General features: G+C 37.5%; 1 protein-coding gene across 2 annotated transcripts in view; it reads left to right on the top strand.

Moving 5' to 3' along the window:
• The window catches only part of SOX5 (SRY-box transcription factor 5), a 389,772-nt gene extending 377,606 nt beyond the window's left edge, over window positions 1–12,166 (top strand). The window contains exons 12-15 of one of the 2 annotated variants that reach the window (XM_024733444.1): window positions 1,106–1,214; window positions 3,808–3,981; window positions 9,500–9,716; window positions 11,325–12,166. In XM_024733444.1, coding sequence (XP_024589212.1) covers window positions 1,106–1,214; window positions 3,808–3,981; window positions 9,500–9,716; window positions 11,325–11,628 — 804 coding nt within the window. In that variant the 3' untranslated portion in view covers window positions 11,629–12,166. The remainder of the gene's footprint in view (window positions 1–1,105; window positions 1,215–3,807; window positions 3,982–9,499; window positions 9,717–11,324) is intronic. The other variant, XM_024733445.1, reaches the window with a different exon arrangement.
• The last annotated feature ends 1,707 nt before the right edge of the window (window positions 12,167–13,873 follow it).

The following is a 13,873-nucleotide window of genomic DNA, read 5'->3' as shown; positions in this document are numbered from 1 at the left end:
GTGTCCCCTGCATCGGCAGGCGGACTCTCAACCACTGCGCCACCAGGGAAGCCCTCTGTGAACTTTTTATTGTGTCAGTAGCTGTTCCGCAGCTACTGATTCATTTGTGTGACTCGTGACTGTGTTCCTCAGAAAATGAGGTGCATGATTGCCAAGAAACATGAGCAGATTTTAGGAAATCCAATAGGTGCTTTTCTTAAAGCTGCTTTGGAACCGCATCATCCTCAGAGTAATGATGGAAAGTTCTAGAGAGAGTTGTAAACCTTTTATTATATGCTTTTCTGTTCTTAAAATCACCCAATTACTTAATTTGGATATAGTTTAAAATCTCATGTGGTATAGACTAAGCATTATTTTTTTCTTGAAAATAATTTACTTTGTAATGCCATGTTCTCCATGAATTCAGATCATGCACTGCATGCTTTCAGATGACTTGATGTCTTTGCAGATCTAATTTTGGTATATTTGTATCTCAGATAATTCTCCAACTCAATATTTTGGCTTAGCAATCCAAATCAAATCGTGGTCCAAGTAGCAGGCACTCACATTGAATGTACAGAGACTTGACAAGCAATTAACAATGAATATTGAAACGTCTTCATTACCCTTGCATGAGGAATGCAGATGGCATTTAGGGAGATGGCAACCCGAGGGCACTACTGTGAATTATGTTTCAATCATTTGGTCACCTGACTATTGGAAGACTTTCTCTGGGCCTCATGCCACTTCTATACTTTTCCTGTCTGGCTAAAAATAAAGCAGGCATTCCAAATGTTGTAAAACAGGTTGCTTCCATGAAATTTCTGTGCACATTTTGTGATTTGGGAAGGTTGTCTCCAAGGATCCCAGCATCCATCCTTTAGGCTTAGCAAACCCAAATGCCGAGACTGTGTAGGGGATTCTGCGAATCAGAGTCCCTTCAAACATCCCGCTGATCATTGGCTTCACTTACCTCAGTTATAACGTGCTGAATGTGCAAAGGTGAATAAATCAGCATCTCCTCCCTTCCAGGAGTTAATGCGTTATATATAGCCCAAGGAAAAAAATGTCTTTGAATAATTATAATTTCCAGATTGAGATCTCATTATAAATTTCTTTTTTAAAGGAAAAAACAACACTGGAGAGTCTGACTCAGCAACTGGCAGTTAAACAGAATGAAGAAGGAAAATTTAGCCATGCCATGATGGATTTCAATATGAGTGGAGATTCTGATGGTTTGTGAAATTTTTCGTATATATTCCAGGAGTGTGCAGAAGGGTCTGTTTAATACCAATTAAAACTACGAGAACCTGTACAAGACAGCCACCTCACCCCTGATCTTGACAGTAAGAGTTCACATGTACTGAGTGGTCCCCACCTGCCAAACGCTCTGCTGAGTGCTAGGCATAAATCATCTCATTACTCCCCAGCACGACCTGTGAGATGAGAACTCGTACAGATATAGAGATTAGCCCTTAGGAATTTCGAGTCATATTTCCCAAGACTACAGGGCTGTAAGCACCAAAGGCAGGTCTTGGATTCAAGATGGCATGATTCTAAAGCAAATGCTCTCAGTCATCATCGTCCCTGTCTCTCACTTCCCTATTTCTTACACCTGAAACAAACTTTTCAAAAATGTTTTTCTATAAGCACATTTTGAAGTTTTCATTTGTCAAAGCCTGACCAGAATACATGGCTCAGAGGACATTTTCAGGATAGTTTCTTGCATCTGGGACCCTTTCCCTCTTATACTATCTACCATACAGTCAGGTGCCCTGCCTACCCTCTGTAACCCAACAAGAGCTCCAGCGGTACAGTCTCATGCTTCCGTCACATGCCTTGAGACTTCCGTTGTCTGCATCATCTTTGAACGTTCTAAATATCCACAGGGACAACTAAATAAATTGATGCTCTAGTTCTAATAGCACAGCAAAGAGGGAAAAAGAAGAAAGTGCTTTTCCTCTTACACTGAGCCCCGACTGGCACCCTCTCTCCAGTGTCAGGTGACATACATGCATTTCAGGAGCATGGTCCTCAACTTTGTTACCACGGCAGAAGCTCCCTGCATACAGAAAAAGACTGAACCAGGGCAAACCAGTGAGCAGCCAAGGGGCTAGCCAAACTTGAGCATTTAACCAGATAATTCTGTCGAGACCAAATTTTATTGAACTGGATATCCAAGAAAAGTCTGTGTTTTTCTAGCCTATTGTATCCAGATGTTTCCTTCTCTTTTCTGCTTTGCTTGGCTAAGATAAACCTGGCCTAAGTACATACAGAGAGCTTGTTTAGCTTTGATGAAATCACATAATGTTCATTTTATTGCTTATGTTGCTGTAAGGTGTAAGAACAAGAAAAAGCGGCTGTGCAAGTGATCCTTTGCCTACAAACCCATTTTAGGAAGATGTCACCATATATTAGCACTCATTTTTGTCAATAAAAAGACAATTACTGGTAATAACACATTTCATAAATTTGAAGTCGTGTCAGTGTGATAAAATATACCCACGGTAATCAGCATTAAAACATCGAAATTGTTGTTGCTGTTATTTGTTATATTCAGTCATGCTCATATGAAAATATTTTCCAATCTTCATTGGACCAAAGAGCATACTATGAAAGAGAAATAATAAGAAATTCCAAATAAGCTGTGTTTTTTGTTTGCTGCTCTTCAAGTCTGGGTAATTTTGTTTGATTCCTGTTCCTTCAAATTAAGAAAGGAAAAGGAGGATGAAGGAAGAAAAGAAGAGCAGTGCTCTAGAAAAATCCCAAAATATTTGAAAGTTTTCCATGCTAACAGAATATATCTCTTTCATCTTTTGTAATGACGACCCTGGAGAACATAGTGCCAGAGTTATATGGTTTGCTTCTCCTTACTTTCTTTGCCTAAATTCAAGTATCTCTGGAAGCAGTTTAATCTGCTGAAGCCACTCTACAAAGTCAGATAAAGCCTAGAGGAGTGCCTGAAGCTCCCCAAGGTTCCAGTGTGACACTTGGTCATGTTTTATCATCCTGGGTTTTGCTGTTTGGAATGTAATTATCAATGGATCTCTTTGGATAACTTAGATGTTAGTGGGAAAATTCAGGGAAATGAACATTTTTTTTTTCACCTTAAATATGTGACTGTAGACTTCGTAAGAAACCATAGAACGTAACCATTTGTTTGTTCTTTTCCTACCATTTTCAAGTATGTTTTGGGAACCAGACTATCACTGCTGCATCAGCATATTTCATGCATGTATTAGCACATAATTTCAAAGAAAAGCCAAACACATTATAGGAGATATCTATATTGTATTTTAACCTTAAACATTTATTTAGCAGTGTTTTTATATAGCCTCAGAGAGAGAAAAAGTATGCTATGTTCTGTCAGTCTTCAGGTAGCAGAGACACATCCTTACCTGTAGTCATCCATTCTGCTGAACAGTTCGGTGTTTCACAATTTTGTAAGCTTTTTGACCTATCTAATATTTCTACAGTACCGGCATGCCTGTTGACCTAACCCAACTATTCTCTTTCCAATTTGTATCAAAGGTCACATATTCAAGTTTCTTGTGTGCTCTTGAAAGTAAATGGTGAAACAGTCCATAGTCCATTGAAAGAAAGGAAAAATATATTAGAAATGGACTTAAAAATACAAATAACAACATTTGACACCTCAAGGCTTATCACAGAACCTTCATAAACAAGCATCTGGCTCAAGAACTAGAAGTACCATTATTGATGTGCTTTTGATTTTCAGATATTTTAATAGACTGAAAAACAATAATGCAAGGAAGGGAATTGCGATAGGTTTTAACACTAACGTGAAGCAATGTTCCCTGTTTTTAGGAAGTGCTGGAGTCTCAGAATCAAGAATTTATAGAGAATCCAGGGGGCGTGGTAGCAATGAACCCCACATAAAGCGTCCAATGAATGCCTTCATGGTGTGGGCTAAAGATGAACGAAGGAAAATCCTTCAGGCCTTTCCTGACATGCACAATTCCAACATCAGCAAGATACTGGGTAAGAAAAGTATTAAGGGTTAAGTGATGTATGAAATACAGGTACAGTTTTGTTTTCTGCATTTGTTGAAAGAGACTGGGTTTGGAAGCCAGGCAGCTCATGTTTTCTACTTATCTAAAAATTAGGTACATCGTATTGAGCCTTTTCTTCTGACCATGAAGCATTCCACATTTATCAAGAAATTGTGCCCAGATTCTGATTTAGATGTGTGTTCCTACACTAGTTGTTGTAATATTTCCTCTTCTTCAAAAATTTAAAATATTTGTATTAAGACTAGGAAAAAGAGCTCTTTTCACACAAGCCACTCAGTATTGGTATTGACCTTATTTGTTCTTTTCCTTTGTAAACACTATAGAATTCGTCATGTCATGGGGGTGAGGGTGGAGGTGGAGATGATGTCTGTTCTAATACTATAATTGAAAATCAGTTTAGATTGTCAGGACACAAGAAGACGTTTGGGTGTACATTTTTTAATTTTTACTTTTAGTATCCTTACGCGTATTTTCAGTATCATTTAAAAAGGGACTTTCCCTGCTATTGCAGCTCTCAGCTTAACAGATGACAAAAGTACATATTTACCCAACATACATAGACACTGAAGCACACAGCAAAGATGGTTGAAAGGAAAGAGTACTGATTATAAAGAGACCTATTATACACCAATTTAAGTCCCAGAAAGAAGGAAGGGAAGAGGCCATTTCTTTGGTGCTGTTCTCTTGACATCATTACCATCATCAGTGTCATCCTCACCATCATCTTTACCTTCAAGAGCATGGTGTCCAGGTTCTTGACAACCTAAGCAAGTTTTTATTTTCTCTGACTTCTAAGAGCTAAATAAAAGAATTAGAAGAAGAACACTTAACTCTGTCAGCACATTTTGTCTTTGACAAATAAGTAACAAAATTTGTTGAAGTTATTAAAGCTTTGTTAAAATCCATAGTGCACTTGGAATTACACGCAGCTAATGTAGTTTGCCTTTTGATTCTTTACATTAAGGAACCGATCATCTGAAAGTGGTTACTAAACATGTACATGCGTTTTTATGATCCCATATTTTCAACAATGGTAATAGGGTGCCTCCCAGTCCACAGTGTACATTTGTAATGAAACAAAAACAAACAAAAACCGTTAACTACTTAAACTTGTGTCTCAATTTTCATCTAAATGATTTTGAGCTCTTTAGATGAAGGTTATCTCAAAAGATATGAACATGCGAAGCTTTATGTGTACATAGAAAACATGAATATTTATGCATAAATATGTATGAATATTTATGTATAAATATATATCCAAATATAATTAAAAAACTGAAACTGATCAAAAGAAAACGCATATTTTTTGCATCTCTACCATCTCTGATCTATTTTTCTTTTTTTGAAAACATTCTACCTTCCATATGAATTTTTCGTTTAAAAAAATACCATATCTGTTTCATTTGGAAAAACTCTAGAAAAGAATAAAATACTTGATGTAAGCTTATTTCATATTTTAATATATCAGTTATTATCAAATTAGAAATCCCCAAATGTCAAAAAAACACTAAAAACTAAGATTGTTTAACGTGTCTTTATATCATTCATTTATGTGTCTGAATACTAAAAAAATAATAATCACTGATTAAAACCTTACTCTAAGTATGAGAGAAATACCAGTGAAATATTTTAGGAAATAGAGCAAAAGCCTTCATGGGAAAGAGATGACTGGCTAAAAGAATTCCTTTCTGGTTTGAAGGAGAGAATATTAGAATGACTATATGATTGTATCACAATAGGCTGCATGAAAGAGAATGCTGCCTAGCTTACGATTTTTCAATGAAATTATATTAATTAAAGATATAGCAGGAAAGAAAAACCCCACCGAGGTGTCTTGCGCCTCAATATTTAGTCATAGCGTCAAATAAATGAGTGATCTTCGAATATGCACAAGATCATTCTAAATGGCTCATTTCATATAAAAGTACAAAGAAAGCTTGATGTTTTCCCTTTTACTAATTGTTTTGGATAACAGCCTCCGACAGCATGCCGCTAATTCATTCTGCTTAAAACAGGCGCTTGAGCTGGGTTGACATTTTATGTAGTCTCTGGAGATCCTAGTTGACATTTTAAAGGGCTTCTAAGCATTTTATAATACCCTAAAATCTGGTTTTAATAAGCCATTCTGCTGAAATTGTTAACATAAGGAATCACCTTTTACCGTTTGGCTCTAGATCAGGGGACGGGGGACATCTTTTTCTGATTAGGTATACAGTAGTTAGAGTAAAATGTGCAAACTCATTACAGACCCCATGGAGATGACACTGTTGTCCAGCTCAAACTCTTCATTTTTATTGTGTTGCCAGGCTTAGAAAGGAAAAGAGTACTTTCAAGCCTGATTTTTTTTTCTCATTTTGAACATCAAATATTTTCGATTGAATCTTCTTTTTTATCATCAGGAGGAATATCTGAATGTACTTAATTCTTTTTTCATCATTGAAGGCTCATCTTTTGAAAACAGCAGGGAACTTTTACTCCCTGTACATGGTCCAGGGTGAGCAGCCAGCCACACCCAAATCAAGGAGATGTTTTCATCTCTTTTGAAGGTATCTAAAATGCTGCCCTCCCATCCTCATCTAGTGAGTTTCAGGGGGTTACACTGCAGCTACAAACAGTGGTTGGTGTACCTGCAAAGCCATTGTAACCGAAACCAAACTGTCATTTGGTTGTCCCCATTCGAAAGCTATTATTAAAAAATGATAGCTGCCTTTGCCACCAAACTGAACCACTGTTCTGCTCGGTCGTATAATGGAGTAGTTAGCTTAAGCATTAACTGGGTCAAATTGGCCCTTAATTCTTAATTTTGAAAAGACATGTAACAGTGATATGGCCATATTTTTCAATATAGCTTAGAATTCAGTGATACTTCCAGAGAAATTATATTATCAAGTTTCAAAATATTTTGATTCCAGTTCATACCACAGTTAGAGGCCAACTTATTTGAGAATTTACACATCTTTTACTATCCTTTTTTTCTCTGCATTTTAGCCAGAACAACTTTAGGTTCCTCTACTCCCCCTTCCCACTACAAGGCCTTGACCATTCTATTCTTCCTCCATTGGCGGCTCTTGTTTTTTTCAATCCCTCTAGGAGTCATTTTTGCAGCGATGCCTTCCTGACCTACAGAAGATTGATCTCACCTCCTTATCATATGTTCTCATAGCTTCCTGTACTTTCCACAATTAAAATTATACATTTTGCAATTACGTATTTAACGTATTTCTTCTCGGCTGGAATATAAGCTCCAAGAAGATAGGAACCGTAACAACTCACTGCTGTATATCTGGTGATGAACACAGCATCACGCACGTAGTAGGACATCTAAACATAGCTCTTACATTCCAAGGCATGTTACTATGAGGCATAATCATTCCCTTTCCTTAGAGAAAACTATTCTTTTTTGAGCTGATAGAACATTTAGACTTAGGGAAGAATCTTTGGCAATTCCTATTCTAACTGAGAATGCTAGTTTCTTTGTTTTATTTGGTGGTAAACATAGTTAGTGAATTTCAAGTCAACCATCCTTGATCCACTGTTTGATTTCTTTAATTATTCAGTAAGTTATTCTGATAAGTTCGCTTTTCCACTTCCTATTCTGAGGGTCAAAATTCTGGTATACATACATATAAGGAACTCCACAAGAAGAATTGATCTAGTTCAATAGTATTATAGGTTTACTTGTGTTTATATTTGCCCTGAGAACGACATAATGATTTTCAAGTTCCTCTAGAAAATAATGTTGAATAATAAAGAGTTTGAGATTGTACCTACAAATGATACGGCCTGACCAGCTAACTAAATGTTGGACACTGTATTTAAATACAAGTTTGAGAAAGGAGTAGAAAAATTGTTATTATTTGAACTGTAACCTGAGTTTCTCTTGTAAATATAATGAAATCATATTGGCTGTCTAGATTGGAAAAAATCTGTTTATAAATCTTTGTAACACCTACGTGGATATACCCACCCAGGCAACATCTGTTCCAATAGGAAAGAATTCTAAGGGAAGAGATGTTGTCCCTTTCTCTGCATTCGTTTAATAAATATAACAGCCCATATTGAGGAATTCTGTACATTTGTAGGAAAGTACTATTCGTTAGTGAGCTATTTGCATTTGAGATGTGGAGTTATGGCTAAGTAATGAATTCATTCAAAAGGTTTACGATCTTGCTTAGGTAAAGGCAGCAGTGCCAGTACATATTTGCTAGGGATCTCCTAATTCCAGTTGTTTTGGTCTTTGTGCATTTGGGTAGAGTTGAGCTGAGTACTTGCAGATAAACATCTGCAAATAGATTTTTCTCACATTCTTAATAAAAAAATAAACATTACTACTACTACTAGTACTTCTGTTACTACTGCACATAGCCATACTGATAGAATCAAAGCTTTAAATCACATCTATATTGAGAATAAGCATAAACTATTTTAAATTAAGCTTCCAATAGTTGTTTTTTTGCAATCCTACTTATATCCAAACCAAAATTAAAAGTGAAAAGAAAGGGAAAACCAATTTGGGCTAACATTAATAATGCATACTCTATCACAGGAAGTGACATTTTTATATATTATCGAAAGTGATTTATTAAGAGAAAAATATTACTGAACACATACTTATTATTGTGAGTTTTGATTTCTGCTAGATCCTATATAGTAGATGGGTATAGGTATGTAAGGATACATGTTGTACCACAATTTCAATTTCAATTCTGACTAAGTTTGAGTCAGTGATCCACAATTTAATAGTTGTGTGACCTTGGGTAAGTCACTTCATCTATTTGAACTTCAATTTTTTAATCTTTAGAAATAGGTATAAATGTTGTCTGCTTACGAGATTATGGTGAAAGGTAAAAATGAAACAACTTATGTAAAGGTTTTAGTACGGTATCTAGCACACAGTAGTTACCCATGTAACTACCCATGTAATATTTTTTAGAATTAGAATTTTAATGAAATAAATTTTTAACTAATCACATAAGCATATTTAAACATTTGGGGGAGGATGAGAATTACACGTACCATACGTTAGAAACCTTTGTAGTAAGTAATGTACCCTGCATAACAGTACTCAGTAGCTAGATAATTACCCTCAGATTCAAACTATGTAATGCATTTTTGAATAACTTTTCAGTTCACAGTTGAATTACATCATGGTCTAATGTAGAAATGAAAGCTATTTCCATTAAATCATCTATGAGCTTTTAAGTACATAAGGTACAAGTTTGGCTAAATTGTTCATTGAAACCAGAAGAAAAATATTGCATAGTGTTTGTATCTCTGGGTGCACAGTCTTTGAGGACACTGCCACCAACACCTCTGTCCTTGTGGCATCTCACCTCTCGAGTCAGAGCTCACTAATCATAACCTTTGTATGTATTTCTGGGATTTGGCCAACATTTTTACTTTAGATTTTCGTGTTCTCAGTTATACCTTTTTAGGACCCTCAGCCGCTGTGCAAATGGGAATTGTGACGTTTTTTTCCCTCATAGGATCTCGCTGGAAAGCTATGACAAACCTAGAGAAACAGCCATATTATGAGGAGCAAGCCCGTCTCAGCAAGCAGCACCTGGAGAAGTACCCTGACTACAAATACAAGCCCAGGCCGAAGCGCACCTGCCTGGTGGATGGCAAAAAGCTGCGCATCGGGGAATACAAGGCAATCATGCGGAACAGGCGGCAGGAAATGCGGCAATACTTCAACGTTGGGTAAGGGCCTTCCGGTCATTTTCCCATAGAGGACATTTCCTGTTACACTTAATGGGATGTGCGATGTATTTGTTTAGTTGCAAAGCAGCATTTTGAGAAAGCACCTGAGCACAGTGTATTTTCAGAGACTAAGCTGTCCCCTTATAATCCTGAGAAAGAACACTTCATGTGAATTCATTCCAGGCTCCTAGAACAATGGCTCTGATGCAGGAGTTTTCTTAATGGCTGGTTTGAAAATAAAATATCGGAGAGTAAAGAATTTTGAAGTTTGCTTTTAAAAACATAGAAGTCTTCCTGGTTCTTTTTCTTGCTGGTTTTCATTCATTCCAAGGCCTCACAGTGTAAATTCCACAGCAGCTAACAACTTAGCTGAGATAATACAACATAAAACTGATTCCGAAAGAAAGACTTGTTTCTGAATATAGCAGAGTCTCTGGGCTCTCAAGGCACACGTGTGGCCTTACAAGATCACACAAAGTAGGGATTCTCTTCAGGGTAGAACAAGTTGTGATGGGAAAGTTTCCTTCTGAATTAAGGATGCCTCTCTCGGTATGTCTTACCCTTCTTCCTATGGCAAAGGCCTGCAACCACATTGTTTCTGCATAACTTTATCAAAAAGCACAGAAATAAAGTTGTTCATATCTGGAACAGTAAATAAGATCCTGAGAGCTTCTTAGAATAATAAGTACTGTTCTGAAAATGACCAGAGGATACTTTAAAAAAAACCACAAAACTTTTCTAATCTGCCCTATCCCTTCCACTCCCCTGAAAGCAGCTGCTTGCTTTGTCCAAAGGGTCTGTGATTTATATCCCAGTGCAGTACTCTTCTTCACGCTGAGCATGAGACCCAGCGCTCCTTGGGGAAATCGTAAACAGACAAATGAATGAAAGAAGGCATAAATGAACATCGTCTATTAATCCCTTCCTACTCGGACCAGCTACAGAATATATCTGTGGAGCCCAGTGTAAAATGGAAATGTGGGGTCCCTGTTAAAAGGTTTTTTAAGAATTTCAGGATTGTGACAACAGAACTTTAAACCAAGCATAGGACCTGTCTAAGCCCTGGGTCCTGTACAGCTGCAGAGGTGGTCCACCCATGAGGCCAGCCCTACTTCCTACCCCCACTGAAAACTATTTCAGGGATGAGGTGGACCATGTTCGGTTCTGGTGAGCTCTGGGCAGTAAAGTTTTATTTTGAGAGCTCTAAGACTTTAGGGTTTTTCCATTAAAATTGAATTATCTTTAGGTTTAATTCTTTTAAAAACTGTTTCGACATGTTGTAGTGAAGGAAAAATTAACTAGGGCTCAGGGACTTGAGTTCTGCTTAATCCTTCTGTCCCTCAGCTTCTTTTCATAAAGTAGAAAAGTAGCAGTCACTTTAAGCATCAAATGGGTAACACGTGCAAATGCCTTGTAATCTATAAAGCACCACATAGAAGTAAGGTATTGGGATCAAAGTAGGATACAGTCTCCAAAATGCCGGGCAACAGGGTGAAAATCATGACCTTCGAGTTGGACAACTTGAGCAAATTAATTATAGAGTAAGTAAGGCCTGCATCCAACTGTCCACTCACCCACGGTCTCTTTTTGGGAATTCCTCTCCAACAGGCAACAAGCACAGATCCCCATCGCCACTGCTGGTGTCGTGTACCCTGGAGCCATCGCCATGGCTGGAATGCCCTCCCCTCATCTGCCCTCAGAGCACTCAAGCGTGTCCAGCAGCCCGGAGCCTGGGATGCCTGTTATCCAGAGCACTTACGGTGTGAAAGGAGAGGAGCCACATATCAAAGAAGAGATCCAGGCTGAGGACATCAACGGAGAAATTTATGATGAGTACGAGGAGGAAGAGGATGATCCAGATGTAGATTATGGGAGTGACAGTGAAAACCATATTGCAGGACAAGCCAACTGATAAGGGTCAAAAGATTGTTGTGACCTTAGGACTTAAAGAAGCCCTAGCTGGTTCATCCTTACCAGTGGCCAAGCACATTAACTTTCTCATACACTGACTGTTACTTTAACTGTTAGTCTTAAATAGTTGGGACATCAGCTGACTAATAGACCTCAGCCTCAAAAGGCTTGGAAAGGAAATAAAAATACAACAAGCAAACAACAATATCAACAACAAGAGATTGAAATAAGCTATGGGTAAAATAATGCCAGTAATTCAGCTGCTACATCCAAGCACTGAAGTCTTACCCGTCAACTTTTTTTTTTAATAAACTTTATGGCTGTTTGTTCTACAATGTTCTAGAAATTCTCACTCAGGTACACAGTGCCAACAAGTGGCTTGTGAATGTGTTTTGTTGTTTTGTGCTACAGTTTTTAAAAAGAAATAAGTTTTGTTTTTTGGGGTTTCTGGGTTTTTTTTCCTTTTCTTTCTTTCCTTTCGTTGTTTTTGTTTTTGTTTTTGTTTTTGTTTTCGGTAATGCACCTGACAGAAAAAAAAAGAAAGATGAATTTCTCTTTACTTCTCTCCACCTTCTCCATCTCTATACTTTAAAGATGGGAGTCTGTGCATGGGGGGGAAGAGGGAAAAAGAGCCTGTTTTTAACTTCCTTGCTATCCACCACAAAATAAGCAATCATTTTCTTTAGAGGACTTTCTTATCTGTTGCACACCACACTACATCTTTGAGCAAGTGCCAGATTTGTACTGAAGTATTGACCCAGTTGCTTTTTTTCCCTTTCCTTTTTCCTGTTCCTTCTTAAATTAGGACAGTGTTATATCTTAGACAATCCCTTGAAAAACCTGAAATACCAGCAGCTGGTGAGATTTGACTTTTTGTTTTTAAATGGAAACTGTAGGTGCTGTTCTCAGGTGAAAAGAGAGAGAGAGAGACATAAGAAATTTAGAGAAAAAAATATTTTCTGATCTTGGATTTTTGTGTGTATGTATGTGTGTGATTATGGTACTAATTGGAATAATGTTGGACCGTTGTGAGTTAAACCCACATCTGGGGATGAAATCCCACATCCTTCTAAGTGACTGGTCTGGAAGCAGCCGTGACCTTGACTTTGCACTTCAAATGACAACTTAACCAATATAGGGCTCAGAAATTATATTTTTAAACTTCTAATATGATTATTATTGGGTGGATCAGGTGGCCCTGTGTAATAGAGGGGTGTGTGTATAACAGGGAAGCAAACTATTCCCAGATGTTCCTTCTCCCTGGTCAGATGGTTCCACTAACATTTCCTACCTAATGATTTCTGTTTGTTTTTCCTGTTGATAACTTCAAGCAAAACAATCATTGTTTCCCTTGAATATATTTGCCCATATTCTAGAAATATAGAATTAGCTTATTTCTTCAACATTCCATCCTTTCCTGATCAGGAAATGGAACTGATGATTTTATAAGGTATTTTTCATCCCTCCATGAAATGAGGTGGAGGCCATTTGCATTTCAGAATTGTGGGCCATGTGTATTTCATGCCGTAAAAGGCAGGACTTGATTGAAAGTTGTCACAGCCCAACAAGAGGGAGCCTGGCTGAGCCCAGCAACCCTTGCCACTGCTCTACTCTTGCTGTAAGATGAATCCACTGAAGTCCAGTTTCTGATTCCAGCAGAGTGTGTGCATAGAGCAACAGCTGATGGTGACGGGGCTGCTTAGACTTTGCCAGCCAAGTGCCAAGGCAGTCGTAGGGCTTGTCCAAATAAGTGGGAAATCATTTAAACTGAATTAGTGTTGTCTGTGCTGAACCATCAGACGGTAAATACTCCAACCAGTAGCTTGGATGTGCTATGGTTTTCACTCCAGTCATCATTTTCCTATCCCACCCTCCCCAAACCTGACCCTAAAGTTTGATTTTTACATATACATAAGAAAAAAATCCTTTTTATTTTTCTCTCTCTCAAAAGACTTGCTCTGGGGTTTTGCTTGGAGGAGCTAATCATATCCTGCATGTCAGAGACTTTGCTTTGTTTGTTTTTCTGTTTGTTTTTGATGACTGTATTTTCATTTGAACTGCCTCTTTTTGCTAGTGTTGTAATAATGATGATGATGATGATAAAATAATAATAATAATAGTAATAATAATAATAATGGTCAGCTGTTCCCAGATTAGTAAGTTATGCATAATTTATTTCTCCCTTTCTATTTTATTCTCCTCTGATTTGGAAGTACAGCCAATAAGTTGTTAGATATTTAAAACAA

The sequence above is a fragment of the Neophocaena asiaeorientalis genome, unplaced genomic scaffold (genome assembly GCF_003031525.2).
Source record: "Neophocaena asiaeorientalis asiaeorientalis breed wild unplaced genomic scaffold, Neophocaena_asiaeorientalis_V1.1 scaffold150, whole genome shotgun sequence".
Classification (NCBI taxonomy): Eukaryota; Metazoa; Chordata; class Mammalia; order Artiodactyla; family Phocoenidae; genus Neophocaena; species Neophocaena asiaeorientalis.
Note: the sequence above shows the minus strand (reverse complement) of the source record. Positions and strands in the feature narration are given on the sequence as shown.